The sequence below is a fragment of the Bos taurus genome, chromosome 25, assembly GCF_002263795.3.
Source record: "Bos taurus isolate L1 Dominette 01449 registration number 42190680 breed Hereford chromosome 25, ARS-UCD2.0, whole genome shotgun sequence".
In the NCBI taxonomy this organism is placed as follows: Eukaryota; Metazoa; Chordata; class Mammalia; order Artiodactyla; family Bovidae; genus Bos; species Bos taurus.
In genome coordinates this window covers 3,158,050-3,176,206 of record NC_037352.1, presented here as the reverse complement: position 1 = coordinate 3,176,206, position 18,157 = coordinate 3,158,050, and the positions used below count along the sequence as shown (strand labels likewise).

Below are 18,157 nucleotides of genomic sequence, written 5' to 3'. Positions count from 1 at the left end.
CAAGCAGGCCCTGGCTGAGGCCTCTCAGTGACCTGACACGTTGTCCCCTCTGTGGGGAAATGGCCTGGAGCTGCTTCAGGCTGGAGTCCAACCTTCTCAGTGTCCTTGAGACCAGGCTCCCTCAGGAGAGCCTGACACTGTGCATTCATTCATTCATTCATCAAATTTTACAAACCTGCCTCCTGCAGGGCACTATGCTGTGAAGACCTGGCCCTTGTCCTCACAGGGCTCCCAGACTTGTGGTGAGAGGGATACACAGGCACATTCAGATACAGGCTGCTGCTGGCCCCTGGGTTACTCTGTGACTCTAAACACCTCCTGCCTTCTTATGCAGTGACTTCTTGAATGTTTGTTTCTGATTTCCAGGACTTGCTGTTTCGCCTCTTTGAATAGATAGGGATTTCTTTCTTTATTCTTTGCCCAAGAAATTAGTGCAGTGGCAATGCCCTCAGGAGATTCTCAAGGGATATTTGATAGACAAATAAAAACAGGAAGGATAAAAAATGAGCATGTGTGTGGTATACCCTCACAGAAGTATGCCCACAAGTGCTGTGGGAGCCCTAAACTGGGCTGGGAGGGCTTCCTGGAGCAGGTGATATTTGAACCGGGTCTTGGCATTAGTTACTTTGCCTGGTATATGTATTCTCAGCACAGGGAACAGCATTTGCAAAAGTATGAAGAGGTCTGAGTGGTAAGAACTTCCTAGTGGCTGTGTGGGTGTGGGGGACGTAAGGACGGAGTGAGGCATGGATAGTGGAAGAGGGATGCAAAGGGGGCAGTCAAGATTTTGAACAATATACATAAACAGAAAAAAGCAGAAAGATCACTCAGTCTCTTTTTTTTAGTTGAGGTATAGTTGCTTTACTATGTTGTATTAATTTTTGCGGGTACAGGAAAGTGAGATCACTCAGTCTTGACGCTTGAAGACCATCACAGACACTATATAAGCTGTTTCTTTGAAGCAGAGTTTTTTTCTTTTTCCAAGAAGTTAACTCTGGTGCTGAATGGGGAGAAATATGGTTTTCAAGGGACGCTTAGTAGGGAGATGCCATCGGAGCCGGGCAGTGGGAGGAAGAGCGGTTTGCCCAGGTAAAGGACCTGGAAGGCAGGTTGCTCGGTAGGTGGAGAGGGAGGGAGGAGTCGGCGCTGACTCACAGAATTCTGGCTTAGGGAACAGGTTGCTGGTGATACCTTTCAGATAAGGACTTCGGATGAAGCGCTGGCAAGTTTTGAGAAGCAGATAAAAAGAACCGAGATGTGTGAACACCTCAGATTTTTGTGGAACCATCCTGCGGGGAGTGGCCAGGCGGGCTGATCCCCCTGGGACCCCACACCTGTCTGGAGCACCTGAGGGCTCCAGGAGGTTGTCGGGGGGCGGCGGGGGTAGCGCACCAAGGCCGTCGAGGCCCTAAGCTCTGATGTAATGGGGCCTTCTGGGCCTGGGGCAAGCTGAGCGCGTCCGGCTGGGGAACAGCGCTCACCACCTCTCGAGGCAGGTGAGGGTGTCGCACCTGAAGCCTGGCGACCCCCCTCACATCTCGTGGGGGCGTTCGAATTCCGGCCCCGCCACTTCCTGCCTCAGTTTCCCCACCGCACCCTCTTGCAAGCGGACCAGAGGGCAATGTGTAACCTGCAGAGGCCACGACACATCGCTGGCACCCGGCGTGGGGAAGCGGCCAGGCCTAGTCTCGGGGCAGCGGCGAGAGAAGCCGAGACCGAGCAGAGTCGCCCTGCGGGACAGGCGGGCCCTGCCGGGGCCGACTCCACGCCTAGGGGCCCGGCTTGAGGCCAGGCCGCAGCCAGAGCTCTCACCGTCCAGTCGCCGTCAGAACAAAAGTGGCGGCTGTGCCGGCGCCCGGAGTCCCGCAGGCCCGGTCCCCGCCCGGCAGCCCCGCCGCCCCGCCGCCCCGCCGCCGGGCGGCACGACGCACAGATGCCGCGCCTTCGGCCCTTTCCGTCCGAGCACGCTCGGCTCTTTCCGCCGCGGCCGGCGCAGGTGGAGGGGGCGGGGCGGGGGCCGTGCGTAGTGACGCCGCGGGGGGGTGACGCACCGGCGTGCCCCGCCCCCTCCCCCTCCCCGTTCAGGCTCTGGAAAGAGAAGAAAAAAAACTTTCTTTTTTTTTTAATTGAGGAATCAACAGCCGCCATCTTGTCGCGGACCCGACCGGGGCTTCGAGCGCGATCTACTCGGCCCCGCCGGTCCCGGGCCCCACAACCGCCCGCGCACCCCGCTCCGCCCGGCCGGCCCGCTCCGCCCGGCCCTCGGCGCCCGCTCCGGCGGCCCCGCTCGCCTCTCGGCTCGGCCTCCCGGAGCCGCGGCGGCGGCGGCGGCGGCGGCAGCGGCGGCGGCGGCGGCGGCGGCGGAACGGGGGGTGGGGGGGCCGCGGCGGCGGCGGCGGCGGCCCCGCTTCGCGCATTGTTTTTCCTTACGGCGGCGGCGGCGGGCCGCGGGCGGGGAGCGGAGCCCGGAGCCCCCCGGTAGTCGGGCCGCGAGCGAATTAATTAAGTGGGGCGCGGGGGGGGGGGGGGAGCGAGGCGGCGGCGCGGCGGCGGCACCATGTTCCCGGGGACTGCCTGAGCCGCCCGGCCGGGCGCTGTCGCTGCCAGCCGGGCCCGGGGGGGCCGCCGGGCCGCCGGGGCGCCCCCGCCGCGGAGTGTCGCGCTCGGGAGGCGGGCAGGGGATGAGGGGGCCGCGGCCGGCGGCGGCGGCGGCGGCGGAGGCTGGGGGCGGGCGGTGAGCGCTGCGGGGCGCTGTTGCTGTGGCTGAGATTTGGCCGCCGCCTCCCCCACCCGGCCCTGCGCCCTCCCTCTCCCTCGGCGCTCGCTCGCGGCTCGCGCTCGCTCCTCTCCCCTCGCAGCCGGCCGGGGCCGGCGCCGACCCCAGCCCCGGAGCCCTTGCCGACCCGGCCGCCCGCGCTCGGGGCTGTTTTCGCGAGCAGGTGAAAATGGCCGAGAACTTGCTGGACGGACCGCCCAACCCCAAACGAGCCAAACTCAGCTCGCCCGGCTTCTCGGCGAATGACAGCACAGGTGAGAAGGGGGCCGGGGCCCCGGGGGTTGCTTGTCAGCCCCATCCGGAGGTGAGCGCCCCGGGAGACCCCAACTCGGCGGCGGGCTGTGCGGGGCCCGCGGAGCTAAGGCCCGCGCAGCCCCTTCCCCTGGACCCCGGCCGCCGAGAGGGAAGTTTGTCGGAATACTGTCATGGGGCCCGAGTGGGGTGGCACATGCCCGGTGCGCTTGGATCGCCCGGAGTTGGGGAGCCCTCCTCGCCGGGAGACCGAGTGGTACTTCCAGGGAGAAAAAGTAAAGTGGAGCGTGTGTATTCTGCGTGGTGATTCCGTCTGCCTCCCACTGCCGCCGTGTGTCCGTCCACACAAGCGTGGCTGGCTGGAGGGATGACAGCGGAGGCGACGCTGGCTAGTGAGAAGGAAATAGTGCAGCCGAAAGGAATCCCGAAGAGTTTTCTGAATCGGTAACATATTCACAAGGCTGCGACCAGAGGACTTTCCTAACAGCAGCCAGCCCGTGAGTTACGACTTATAAGTTTCTTGGAATGTGCTTCCTGAGAAAATGCTTAGTGCTATTTTGAAAACTCTTGTCGCTAGTCACCTAAGCCATTCCATTTTTCACAACCCAGAACTTCTTAGCAAGATGTCATAAAAGTTGCTGTGGAGTGTTAATTTCACGTGTATAACTTCGGAAGAAAGTTAAATAGCAGATTCATCTGGGCCGCAGTCTCCAGGGGAGCTTGTGTTGTTCTTACAATGTACATATATATATATATGTATATATGTGTGTATATATATATATATATGTATATAAATAAATTATGTTCAGGAATGTCGGAGTTACCATTAAAAAATTTTTTTTATCAGAGTATTAAATAAATCTTTTAAACAGCTTGTCTGGAGACTTTCTTCGGTACTCATATCAGTTGCCTAAGAGAAGTATTTTAGTTTTCTATTGGTTTAATGGTTCTGGGTTTTTCTGGGCTGGTTCACGGTAGCGTTATGTACTAGTTATGTTTCCTCTTTCAGAGCTCTCCTTTGCAGTAAAACGCAAACTTGTGCTCTGCTGCCCATGATTTGATTCCCAGCGTTGCTTGCATTTCTCCACTACGGTCTTGCAGTAGCAGCATCTGAAAATCAGTTTATAATGAATGGGTCCAAATTGAATTATATTGCTGCAGCAGTGCCTTCAGATTTGCAGTAGACACAGCTGTTCAGCTTGTGCAAATATTTCTTTGACCACTAGCGTTTTTCTACTAGTGGTCTAAATATCTCTTTCTCCTGTTGAGATAAAACTTGAATTTTGTGGCTGCAGTTTTAATACAATTCCTAGACTATTATTTAATGTGGAAGTGAGAGAAACAATAAAAAAATCAGTCATGAGATTCTTGTCTGGTTGAAATAAATTTGTTAAGCAGCGGAGAGGAATGAGTAAGTCTGGTGGGTGATATGTAAGTCACTAATAATACTCTATTTAAAAGCTGATAAAGAATTGAGTTTGATGTTAATTTTGTAAAATCGGCTTATCTGAAGTGAGAGATGTGGGAACAGGCAAGAGTTAAATGCTCTGATTTCACACCATGAAAATACTATGATTTTACTGCAGAATAGATCTCCTTTGCTTCATTAATCTTGACATGTTTGAGTGAAAAATCTTTGAACATATGAAATGTAGATCATACCAGACAAGTTCGGCCTTGAAGCTTGTCCTCTGAAACTGGTAACTTTTGAATGGCTTTGCAGCTTTGCTATTGTTAAATGAGGTTATTTTAGATTTTGTTTTATAAAGAGGGACAAATTAGTAACATGACACTTTAACAGAAAGGCTTGTTGCACTATATACTTTCAGCTGTTTCCAGGATGGTGCACAATGGATTGGCCTTTGGGGCAGTTCTGTTCCTGGATGGTTAGATACTTAATGTGCTGCTAATCACAACAGAGTTTTATCAAAAAGGATTTTCTACTCATGACCATTTTTTCCCCCTTCTTTCCAGTTTTGACCCTTGTAAGGCACGGGGGCTCTTTTGTGAATGTGGAACAAAAAAATCAGTTTTTAATGGCTCTGTTTAAATAATCCAAAGAATAAATTCACCATTATATTTATGTTGGGTCCTTGGTTGCATATTCGTCAACGTCACATTGTTGTGAAATGGTCCGTTAGTGTGGGGGCCATGGAAGGCCCACATGTTCAATCACCATTGAACATGTTAAACAAGGTGTAACTTTGTCTCCCATAATTGCTAGTCTAAAATAGAGATTTTAAGGACATATATTAAAGCAAATAAAGGACTAAAGGAATTACATTACACGCACAGAGTGGAAGCATTTGAATAGATGGAAAAGCAGGGAGAGACCTGGCAATATCATTCTGAGAGACTCAGCCTCATTTTAATGAGGGGATGTGTGTTTGTGGTTTCTGGGATAAAGTTCGGCCAGGCAGAGCAAGGTGTGTTCGCTGCTCATGAGATAAAATTTGAGGGAGGGGCGCTCCGAATGGGAATAGCTGAAGGGTTAGGCGGAGCAGGAGGTGGCCTTGGTGGCCTGAGAAGCAGGAGGGACTCGGACGGTCATGATCCAGTGCGTGTCTCTGGGGACTGGCCTTCGGAGCCATCCTGTCTGTCAGCTGAGTCTGGTGGGCAGGCCATGAGCCCCCGAGCATAGTACACCTGATGCTGAGGAGCTGACCAGCTAGGATGCTGCCTGCAGGGCGCTTGCAGTCCAGCCGGGGGAGTGTGGATGTGCGCAGGGCCCAATAAGGTAAGGTGGGATCTCTGACCAATGCCATTGCCACCAGTGACAGGTGGGAGAGGTCAGTGCAGGCTGGGGAGATCAGGGGACGATTCTAAGGAGAACATGAGGAGGTGATGCAGAAATAGGAAAGGTGCCCCAAAAGGTAGCAAGAGGAGGAAGGGAAAGCAGTGCTTTCCACCCACACCTAGCCTTTCTTCTGAAGCGGCACAGGATTTGATGGCATCTGATGTTGCTGAAGTAGCCTTGTCTTGTTTTACATTGAGGACGTAGATGCTTTCTCACAATTGTCATCTTCATTGACTTGGCACGCTTTATGAGCAGTGGGACCAGTATATAGTTTGTTGTGTGTTCTGGAAATTTTTGTGTTTAATATTTCCACATTAAAATAGCGTATTACTGTTTTGCAGCAGCAGGGATTCATGATTTAACAGTATGGAAGAAATACCTAGGCAAGCAGTAGAGGTTTCTTTTTTGGTCAGCTTTATTGAGGCCAAATATACATTCAACAAATCTACTATAAAAGTTTGTAGGACTGCCTTCTGAAAGTTGAATATAGGTATATTTTATCTCGTGCTGTATACGTGTTGCTAGTGTGTATTAGTTGCTCAATCATGTATGACTCTTTGTGACCCCATGGACTATAGCCTGCCAGGCTCCTCTGTCCATGGAATTCTCTAGGCAAGAATACTGGAGTGGGTTGCATTTCCTACTCCAGTAAATGTCCCTAAGCAGTTGTGGTTACATTGTATACTGTGAATCCCTTTAAATGCAATAGAAAACTGTATTTAAAGATACTTGGTGTAAATACCATTACCAACCAAAATGCCTTTTACAGCAAAATGATGACCTTTTAGGTTTACATCTCAAGAGTTCTTTTCTCCCCATCACTTCAGTTTGATCCTCAACAGCATCTTGTCAGGTGGGAAGGGAAAATACTGTTTTTGCCAATTCCAGGTGGGAAATCAGACTTGAGAGAGATGATCTACTGAAAGTAATGCAAAGGGTGAAAGCCAGAACCTAACCTAGATCCTTAAAGTCTGTACATTCATCTTGTGAATCTGCATCCAGAAACACAGAATTTACTTGAATCGTGAACTCAGGAGACTACGTCCTTAGCAAGTTTCAGTAGCATAACTCCAGCAAGTGGGGTCAGTTTGTCAGTGGCTTTACGGGGATGTTGGCGGCGGGTGGTTGGGCGTGGGCAAGCAAGAGTATGCTCCCCTCCAGGGGCAGGGGCGCCCCCTCCCCTTTGTTCTGGCACTGCAGGATGTCATCCAGGGTGTACACGGTCTCACCTGTTTATTGCAGCGGATAATTGAGGACCAGTCTCGGGTTATTTCGTGTCTTTACTACGTGCCAGCTAAATAGGAGCTGTGAGTTTTTGCAGAGACTTCTAGGGCTAGGGCTTTTCATGACTTTGCTTAGCTTTTACTTGGTAGAAAAGTAGGGATTCTTGGATAACTGAGAGGCATGAGGACAGTGGCCACATTTGAAGTTGCTTGGGGTGGGGGTAAGTATAAATCCCACCAGGGGAGTTGTCACAGTAGAGCATAAGATTGGGAATCATCCCTGCTTAACGCTTGAATTTGATTGTGTGATTCTCCAGCATGGTTGAGAATGACTTGTAAAGGGACTTAGGCTTAATCCTATAGTCGGAAGTTAATGCTTGTATTGTTAGCCTGTGTTTTTACAACTTCTGACTTGTGCCATTGTAGTTGTGTGACAAAGTATGTGATTACTTGGGGCTATGGAAGTGCCGACTTTGTGTTTTCACTTAATGTGTTTGAAGACAAATAGTTAAAAATGATTTTGCCAAAGCATGCCTTCCTTCCCTTGTTAATATGAAATGTTCCTTACTGTGAGCTGTTCAATACGAGGAAGGCTTGCTTTCAGCCAGGTTAGTTGTTGGTGTATTCTTAGTCAGGACAGCACCTCTTCATCTCATTCAAACCAGCTCTTCGGTATATTCCAGGGACACGTAAGAAAGTGTTGCTCAAGAGCAGATTTGTGCTCAGGAGAAATTGGTCATGGCTGAGGCTCTTGCCTGCAGACTCTCCCCAGCCTTCCTGTGCTCTGGGCTCTGAGTCTTGCAGGGGCTGCAGCATCATTCCCAAGTGCATGGGTCACACACCTTTTCTGTAGAGGGTCAGAGGACAGAATTTCGGCTCCGCAGGCCACGTGGTCTCTGCCACAGCTGCTCACTCAGTGCTGCCACTTCAACGTGAAAGTGGCTCTGGGTGGTATGTCCACGGATATGCCAGGAAACTAGTAAAACTCTGGTTTCAGAAACTGGCAGCTGGGGGTTTGGCCTTGAGGCTGCAGTTTGTGACTCCAAGGTGATATGGGACTGGTGCTCTGAGGATTTTCAGTTGCCTCAGGTGTGGAGTAGAACGAGCATTCCCTTCCCCAGGGGCTGGGTGAGATGGTGTGTGAGAGGTGCCCGGCGCCAGCGCTGTCTGGACAAGGGGAAGAGGTGCACTTTGTAGCCACGTTTGCTGGTGGTTCTGGAAGCAGTAGCAGCCGCATGCACGCATCCACACAGGACACCAGTGGGCAGGTCTGTTGTAGTGGAGCACATTCAGCATATAGCCAGGAATTCTTCCATCAGCACTATTGATTTTTTTGCCTCCGTTTTCAACTGTTTTTTTTAATAGGAACACGATGGCCATGAAATTTTAAAATTGCAAAAACTTAAGCAGTGTGGTATGTTCTGAAAATTCTTACTAATTTTGAAGCATATGTCACGGACTCTTTAGGCAGCCAGCGTGTGAATCTGTTGACTTAGTGTGTGTATCACACTTCCATCTGAGGTGCCCCTTATGCCATAAGTGTACAGAGGATCCGGGTGACGCCTTCTAGTAGCTTAGAACTGTGTTGACGAAGAGAAGACTAAGAAACAGAACTTGAGAAAAGAATGTAAAATGCAGTTAGGTGCCCAGATGCACAACTCAGAAAGGGCAATTGAAGGAAGCTTCCTTTACTCACCTGCTTTTCACTGAGTGCCCCTTGTGCAGAAGCCCAGGGCTGGGTGTTCAGGAGGGGGTGGCACCAGAGGCAGGCACTTGGTGGTCTTTTCTTTGAAGCCCGCACCCTGGGAAGTCTGCTGGTTTTCTATACTTTCTGTGTGCTGGGAAAAGCGCTCTGGCTACTCAGAGAATTTCCTCTCTCGGTGTGATCTTGGCCCATGGCCTGCACCTAAGTCCTTTCAGGTTGTCCCAGCTGCTCTCTCAGATGCCCTCAGGCTCCTGGCCATGTCCTCTTGATTTTCAGCACGTGTGCCCAGTGTCCCCTGAGCCCTTCCCCTAGTGGCACGTCTCTCATCAGAAGACTGTCCCACACCTGGGGGGCTCTCAGGATCTGGAGTGGTGTACACAGCTCCTGCACAAACTGGGAAGCGGGGGGTGAGGGGTGCCGCACTTTCCCCGTCCAGTCTAGGTTTAGCTTTCAGGAATTGTCATGTCACAGCAAGGCATCGATGCAGGGTGTCCGCACTTGCACCAGTGCCTGTTGGGGACGCTGGCGACTTTCTGTGGGGCTGTGATTGCCAACAGGGGTGCTGGGGAAGAGCCATGTGCAAGGGTTGCCCAGCTCGAGCTTTGACTGGAAGAGTTGGGAATCGGGGTGGGGAGGGGCGGCGGTTCTTTAGGAAAGGCATGGAAGTAAGCAAAAGTGGCTTTTTTTCCGTGTTCTTAGACAATACACAGAACGACTGCTGCTGATTTAGAAAAATCTGCCTTTAGGGTGTTTTCTTGTTCTAAATTTGGGAATTAAGGCTATTTTTGAGCTCTATGTCTAAAAGTCAAATTCCTGTCTTTTAAAACCTTACCCTTAGAAAGACTTGGATATCATCCCATGTGTCATTTTCCCCCGTGTTTCATTTCCATTAATCAAAAGAATGTTTAGTTGAACTATCGCTAAGAATAGTAAAATCTAATGCTGAAGAAATTTTCACTTGGTTAAATCTGACTTTCCTATTTCTAGATGTCCCGTCTGCTGCTGTTTGACAGTCTCTTAATTTGCCAGTCTTTCTAATACACCTGTGCCTTAGTTTATGTAGTAGGTGTTTCTTAATAGTTGGAGCTGTTTAAAGGGGTTGTACAATTCTGTTGTGAAGTAAAATCTTTATATAGTTCAACAGCTTCCTTTTGCACTGCCCCCAAATATTTTGAATTTTTTAAAAATCAAAACTGTATCACCTGGACATGTTTTAATTTTGTAGTTAGAATACCCAGTGAAATCACAAGAAAAATAAGCTACTATTTTTTATAACAGCCTGTAGAGTGAGGCTTGGGCCATATTTGAATAACGTGGATTTTGGTGGATTTATCAACAAACTTCATGATAACATTCAGGAACTATAGAAATACATCAGATAATTGGGGTTTGCTTTGACAATTATGGACTATATGAGTTTGACCCTTATTTCTTTGCATTGATTGCTAAGGAAGGCTTTCTTATCTCTCGTTGGTATTCTTTGGAACTCTGTATTCGGATGAGTATATCTTTCCTTTTCTCCTTTGCCTTTAGCTTCTTTTCTTGTCTCAGCTATTTGTAAGACCTCTTCAGACAACCATTTTTGCCTTTTTGCATTTCTTTTTCTTGGGGATGGTCTTGATTACTGCTTCCTGTATAATGTCACGAACCTCTGTCCATAATTCTTCATGCACTTTATCAGATCTAATTCCTTGAATCTATTTGTTACTTCTACTGTATAATTGTAAGGGACTTGATTTAGGTCATACCTGAATGGTCTACTGGTTTCCCCTGCTTTCTTCAACTTAAGTCTGAGTTTTGCAATAAGGAGTTCATGATCTGAACCAGAGGAAAACAGTAGAATGGAAAAGACTAAGGATCTCTTCAAGAAAATTAGAGATACTAAGAGAACATTTCATGCAAAGATGGGTGCAATAAAGGACAGAAATGGTATGGACCTAACAGAAGCAGAAGATATTAAGAAAAGGTGGCAAGAATGCACAGAAGAACTGTACAAAAAAGATTTTAATGACCCAGATAACCATGATGGTGTGATCACTCACCTAGAGCCAGATATCCTGGAGTCCGAAGTCAAGTGGGTCTTAACTTGAAGTGTCACTATGAACAAAGCTAGTGGAGGTGATGAAATTCCAGCTGAACTATTTCAGTCCTAAAAGATGATGCTGTTAAAGTGCTGCACTCAATATGCCAGCAAATTGGAAAACTCAGCAGTGGCCACAGGACTGGAAAAGGTCAGTTTTCATTTCAGTCCCAAGAAAGGCAATGCCAAAGAATGTTCAAGCTACCACACAGTTGCACTTGTCTCACGCTAGCAAAGTAATGCTCAAAATTCTCCAAGCTAGGCTTCAACAGTACGTGAACCGAGAATTTCCAGATATTCAAGCTGGATTTAGAAAAGGCAGAGGAACCAGAGATCAAATTGCCAACATCTGCTGGATCATCGAAAAAGCAAGAGAGTTCCAGAAAAACATCTACTTCTGCTTTGACTATGCCAAAGCTGTTGACTTTGTGGATCACAAGAAACTGGAAAATTCTTAAAGAGATGGGAATACCAGACTACCTTACCTGCCTCCCAAGAAACCTGCATGCAGATCAAGAACCAACAGAACCAGACATGGAACAATAGACTGGTTCCAAATTGGAAAAGGAGTACATCAAGGCTGTATATTGTCATCCTGCTTATCTAACTTATATGCAGAGTACACCGTGTGAAATGCCTGGCTGGATGAAGCACAAGCTGGAATCAAGATTGCTGGGAGAAACATCAATAACCTCAGATATGCAGATGACACCACCCTTATGGCAGAAAGCAAAGAGGAACTGAAGAACTTCTCGATGAAAGCGAAAGAAGAGAGTGAAAAGCTGGCTTAAAATTCACCATTCCAAAAACTAAGATCATGGCATCCAGTCCCATCACTTCATGGCAAACAGATGGGGAAAGGATGGAAAAAGTCAGAGACTTTATTTTCTTGGGCTCCAAAATCACTGCAAATGGTGACTGCAGCCATGAAATTAAAAGATGCTTGCTCCTTGGAAGAAAAGCTATGACCATTCTAGACATAATATTAAAAAGCAGAGACTTACTTTGCTGACAAAGATCCATATTGTCAAAGCTCTGGTTTTTCCAGTAGTCATGTGTGGATGTGAGATTTGGACCATAAAGAAAGCTGAGCACCGAAGAATTGATGCTTTTGAACTGTGGTGTTGGAGAAGACTCTTGAGTGTCCCCTGCAAGGTGATCAAGCCAATCAATACTAAAGGAAATCAGTCCTGAATATTAATTGGAAGGACTGATGCTGAAGCTCCAATTCTTTGGCCACCTGATGCAAAGAACTGACTCATTGGAAAAGACCCTGATGCTGGGAAAGATTGAAGGTAGGAAGGGAAGGGGACAACAGAGAATGAGATGGTTGGATGGCAGCACCGACTTGATGGACATGACTTTGAACAAGCTCTGGGAGTTGGTGATGGACAGGGAAGCCTGGTTTGCTGCAATCCATGGGGTCGCAAAGAGTTGGACACAACTGAGCGACTGAACTGAACTGAACTGACTTTGACCCAGTTCCTTTGGATTAAAATATTTTGAGTGTTTGTCACTTGATTAAAAGTAGAACCTTCTAACCATGACTCAGAGTTGAAGGAAATGTCAGAGCTTTTTATACTGGGAGGCAGGCAGTGTGGTAGTGAAGAAGGAGCTCGGCTTCCACTCAGTGGACACTGGAGCTTGGTATCCAGCTCTTCAGCTCTGTGACTTGGACCAATGACTGTACATTAGAACTTGGTTGGGGAGGATGGATCTCATGTCTAAAAGGGAGTCTTTCCCCCTAAAATTTTGCATTTTTTCTCAGTTTGATTAGCTTTGCATATTGGGCTCCTGAGTGCTTCCCAGATCGTGCAGTGGTAGAGAATCCACTTGCCAGTGCAGGAGATGCAACAGACGTGGGTTTGATCCCTGGGCCAGGAAATCCTCTGGAATAGGAAATGGCAACCCACTCCAGAATTCTTGCCTGGAAAAATCCCACAAGAGCTTGGCCAGCTACAGTCCAGTCCTTGGGGAGTCAGACATGAGTGAGTGCACAGAGAGAGAGAGAGAGACAGACAGACAGACAGACACACACACACACACACACACACACACACACACACACACACGGTTCCTGTGGTTTCTGTCATTTAGCCAGGTGCAGTGGCTCTTACTGTTGTATCATTGTGTGGGAAAGTACTAGATTCGTTTTCCTCCTGGGCTGGTGAGGACGGGCTGATGTAGGTGAGGGGTCTGACCCAGAACCAGATCCGTGGACATCCTCGCCGAGCACACAGAAGATGCCGCCGCTGCTGGTTCCCATGGAGCACCAGGGCCAGCGCGGCCTCCGCCCCTGCCGGCAGAGGAGTGAGTGAGAGCTGAGATTGAAGTCCCAGGACATGGGTGCGAGCGTGACACACTTCACTCAGTCTGTGTTTGTAGTTTAAAATTGTTCTTTATTGGAAAATTGAAGTCTGAATGGAACTGTTTTTCTAGTATTATTTCAGAACAGGGACTTGACTTAAGTTAGGACTTGCGGGGAAAGAAAGTGAGCACAGAGAAACTATACAAATGGTCTTTCTTTTTTAGAGAACAGAGTTAGGGGAGAAAACGTCCTTTGAGTCACTGTCCAGTTTAGTCAGGCTGATTGGTTGAAATATCAGTGAAATTTAATTTCCTCTTTGATTCAGCAACCACTGATCTTGAAAGGGGTAGATTCAGCTGCTTGCTGTTTTGTAGAGTTTTCTATTCCTGCAGATTCCGTAATAGGAAGTGACCTCAGTGGAGTTTACTATTTTTTCCATTCTAGATTTTTGTTTTTGTTGTTGTTTAATGGGCAAGTTGTGTCTGACTCTTTGGACCCCGTGGACTGCAGCCCACCAGGCTCCTCTGTCCATGGGATTTCCCAGGCAAGAATACTGGAGAGGATTACTATTTCCTCCTCCAGGGGATCTTCCCCCCCCAGGGATCGAACCCGAGTGCCCTGCATTGGTACATGGGTTTTTACAAACTCTAAGCCACCTACGTATTTTAGGTATGGCAGTTTATGGGTTTTGCTAGTAAAGATTGCCCCATGGTGGACAAAGAATTTTTCTCCCTAATTTGTGTTCATCTTTACATTGGATCTTTTTTACATTTTATTTAGTTGTAATTTTTATTGAAAATAACAAAAGAGGCATAAAGCTCTGATAGATTGTCTGTGTCGTTTTGGTTGTGCCTCTACTGCTGCTGCGGAGAAGGCGATGGCACCCACTCCAGTACTCTTGCCTGAAAAATCCCGTGGACGGAGGAGCCTGGAAGGCTGCAGTCCATGGGGTCGCTGAGGGTCGGACATGACTGATCGACTTCACTTTCACTTTTCGCTTTCATGCATTGGAGAAGGAAATGGCAACCCACTCCAGTACTTTTGCCTGGGGAATCCCAGGGACGGGGGAGCCTGGTGGGCTGCTGTCTATGGGGTTGCACAGAGTCGGACACGACTGAAGCGACTTAGCAGCAGCAGCAGCTACTGCTGTTGGGATTGTTTTTTGTTTGAAGAGCAGAATCCACCCAGAGTTGAACTTCTCTTTTAAAAATCTCTAAGAAAATCGTATTGAAAGATTAACTCCTTGTCTTAGCTCACAGTGATGACTTTTTCAGTCTGAAAGTTGAAGGAAAAACTGGTTCCTTCTCAACAGTAAGAATGGTTTTGGACATTTCCCTTGTTGGAAACTCTGTAGAGTTCTCATGGTGGTCAGTCCTGTTGAACTTCCACTGACGGTGGCCACCTTCTAGACCCGCACCCCCAGGACTGGGTCCACTAGACTCTTGTGGCCAGTGAGTGCTTAGACTGTTAGTAGTGTGACTCAGGAATGGCATTTTTATTTTTCTTTAATTGTAACTAATATAGATGTTAATAACCACATGTGCCTATCCGCTGCTGCGCAGACAGCGCAGCCCAAAGTCACGTTCGTTGTTGTTTAGTCGCTGAGTTGTGTCCAGCTCTTTTGCGACCCCATGGACTGTAGCCCATGGGCTCCTCTGTCCATGGAATTTTCCAGGCAAGAATACTGGAGGAATTGCCATCTTCTCCAGGGGATCTTCCCGACCTAGGGATCAACCCCACATCTCCTGCATTCGCAGGCAAATTTACTTACCTCATTTGCCTAGAGTGTTCTTTAAGATATAGGCCTGAAGCCCAAGTCCTCTAAAAGGACCAACTTTTAAAGATGGAAAACATTTTTAAAAATACACTTTGGTTTAGATTCTAGATTTTTCACTCATGTAGAAAGTATTCTAGTGTGAGTCAGCCCTGGAAATCTAGGGGACACGGTGGGCCCAGGGTCTGCCTTCACGGAAGGCAGCTCTGTCAGCGGCAACTGAGCGCCTTGGAAAGGAGGCCTCGACTGGGGCATAGGACAGAGGCTGTTCGGAAGGGCCCTGGTAGGGCTTCTGGAGGAGCTAACAGAGACCTGAGAATGAGTAAGACACGAGAGGTACTATTCCAGGCACAGGGAACGGCATAAATAGCGAGTGTGGTGGTCTGGAGGTATACACTTCTGAGCAAGTAAAGTTTTTGCAAGAGCCAGTTTTGTTTTTCTTTTACATTCAATAAATTGCCACTTAGAGGCAGTGTGGTCTTGCCTCTTGAGAGGGGGAGACTGCTAGTGTCGTTCGACCCTGGTGGGCCTGGGCTCCAGTCTCAACTGTGCCCCTCTTTATTCTTTTATTCAACAAATATCAAAATGCTTATATAATTCACATTATCTATGTGTGCTTACTATGTGTGGACACTGCTTGGCTGTGGTTATATCATTGTGGCCCCGTCTTCTTGGACCTCAGAGGGTGGTGGTGCGGTCAGGCAGCCCAGCAGCCCTCCCTTGCCTGTCTTAATCACAGACTGAAAGCAGTGTCGTGATGGGAAAGAGCCCGGAGCTGCTGGCTGGCTGGTCAGGGAAACTCCTTAGAGGAAGGGCACTGGAGCAGGACAGACCATTGCGGGGGTCAGGCTGGGCACGTGAAGGCAAGGTCACCGCGTGGGAAGCCTGCAGTGTTGGCCCAGGGAATCCAGACTGTCCATTTGGGGCTTAAAAAGCAATTCAGAGTTTTAGAAACCCATCACATTCAGGGTGATTGGAGGAAGTGACTGTGACTTGTTCTCCAGGAGGCTCAATCATCTTTTTCCAGGTGTATTTTCATCCAAGTTCATATGTGCAGTGAGAGCCAACAGTTGCCTGCTCACTCCCCAAACTGTATTTGTAGGAGCAGGAAAAAGACCCTAAGAACAACAACCTAAGAATCAGAACTACAGTTGACCCTTGAACAATGCAGGGCGTCGGAGTGCCAACCCTCCGTGCAGTCAAAAACCCATATAAAACTTGCCCTCTGTATACCAGTTCCTTCACTGTGTCTCCCTAACGCAGTTTCTCTGTATCCACGGTTCTGCATCCTCAGATTCAACCAGCCACTGTGTAGTAATGTAGTCTTTATTATTATTTTTTTTTATGTAGTCGTTACTGTTGGAAAAAAAACTGTGTGTTAAGTGGGCCTGTGCCGTTCAAGCCCTTGTTCAAGGGTCAACTGTAGTGTTCTTATTTAAGGTATTAGAAAATTTTTGTACACACAGGAGGTTTTTGTTAAAAAAGTTTTTTTTTCTTTTAAATTCTTTTGACTGGGTGACATTTTCATAGTGTTCCAAAAAGTACAAAAGGCTGTTTAGTGAAAAGCCTTCCTGTCCTTTTTCCAAAATCACCAGTTCCCCTCCCCACAGGCAGCTAGTGTTCCTCGTGTGTCATGCAGGAGACGCACTGTGTATGTGAGCACAGGCTTCCTCTGCTTACTCCTCCTTCCCCAAGTGGCACGTGGGTGTGTTGATCCAGTCTAGGTGCATTTCAGACTGATGAATAGCTCAGAGCTGCTAGAAGTATTAATAATTGAAGAGCGGGCATCATTCTAAAAATCCCTTTTTTTAAAATGTTAAAATGTTTTGGCACTGTACTTAACACAGAATGATTTTTGTATTTGTGCTACACTTCATAAATACGAAGAATCGAAGTTTTAAAAATTAATCTCGTCTCAAAGGGTATTCGAGGTTTTGTTGCTGTTCTCATGTTGCATATCACGTGACCCTGGTTGACACCAGAGTTCTGTTTTATGGTTTTTTCCCCAGTTTCTGGAAAAAATTCTTTAAACCTGTGGTTTTTATTAACCACCTTACTGGTTGACATACAAATACCTGTAGCTTAACACAACCTACTTCTGCACCAAGTAGATAAAGTAAAAATCAGTCTCTGGCTTGGTAGGACTTCTGAGAATATTCATATTCACCCCAGACGTTTCTGTTAATTTAGTCAGTCTAGATGTTGCAGAACCTTAACGGTGACGCAGCTGTCCTTCAGAAGAGGAGTAGCTGAGCTTTCTGCCATTGCACATCTGGTGAGGGAAATTGATAGGTGTTTAAGATGGAAGATAAATTTCAGAATTGTTAAGTAGGATGGAGAGCAGAAATGATAATTAGACCCTTTTTAGGGGTAGAAAGATATACTAACGCATGCATAGAATATTTTCAGAAGGAAATCCCTGGAAATTGTTTTTCTTAGGCATGGGAGTCCTCCACTTTCACTGTGTATTCTTCCAAATGTGTTTTTTTTTTTTTTAACTTTAAAGCATAAATATATTGTTTTTAAAATGAAAAACTAGTTTAAAAGTAAGTCAAACCCACAGCAAAACATCTTTAGTATTTGTGGTTAGAAGAATCTGTGAAATGGGGAGAACTGGAATTCCCTCTTGTAACTGGTTAATCCCTCTTGTAAAACCTTTAGATCTGTAGCAGGAATGATTTGAACAGAATGTAAACTAACTTAGAGGTGTTGTCCAAGGATGGGAAAATATGATTGTGTTTTAGTGTGGTGTCCAGACATCACTTCCTTTGTCACAAGCGCTGACTGTAGCAGAGTCCTTTTGTTAGAGAATCTTCATTGATGTGCTTGAAGCTGCAGGACCTGACAGCCAGCTGATGTTTCTTCGAGTATACTGAAATAATGTCACCTTTCCCAACGTGAGCAGCGTGTATTTTACTACTGCGTTGGGTATAAAACATTATATGTAGATTATCACATTTCTTTAGAGAAAAGATAGTATTTTTGAAAAGTCCTTCTTTACAGTACGTTTTATTTTCCTGCCTTTCAAACTCATTTGAATGCTAAAAATATTTTAAAGTAATATTGAACCCATTTCTGATTTCATCCTCAAACTGTATAAACACTTCCAAGTGTAACCAGGAGCATCTGGAAGCCTTCCAGGTGTTATCACCTGGGCTGAAGCTAATCGCCTGGGTCTGGACACCGCAGGGGCTGCCTAAAAACATCAGTTTCTTTAATTAAACCGGTAGTTCACTCACATT

The 18,157-nt window shown here is 47.4% G+C and overlaps 1 protein-coding gene across 1 annotated transcript in view; it reads left to right on the top strand.

Annotated features, from left to right (window-relative positions):
* The first annotated feature begins 2,897 nt into the window (after window positions 1-2,897).
* CREBBP (CREB binding protein) overlaps window positions 2,898-18,157 on the top strand; it is a 118,966-nt gene continuing 103,706 nt past the window's right edge. The window contains exon 1 of the mRNA NM_001164022.1: window positions 2,898-3,030. Within this exon, the coding sequence (NP_001157494.1) occupies window positions 2,946-3,030 (85 nt within the window). The 5' untranslated portion in view covers window positions 2,898-2,945. The remainder of the gene's footprint in view (window positions 3,031-18,157) is intronic.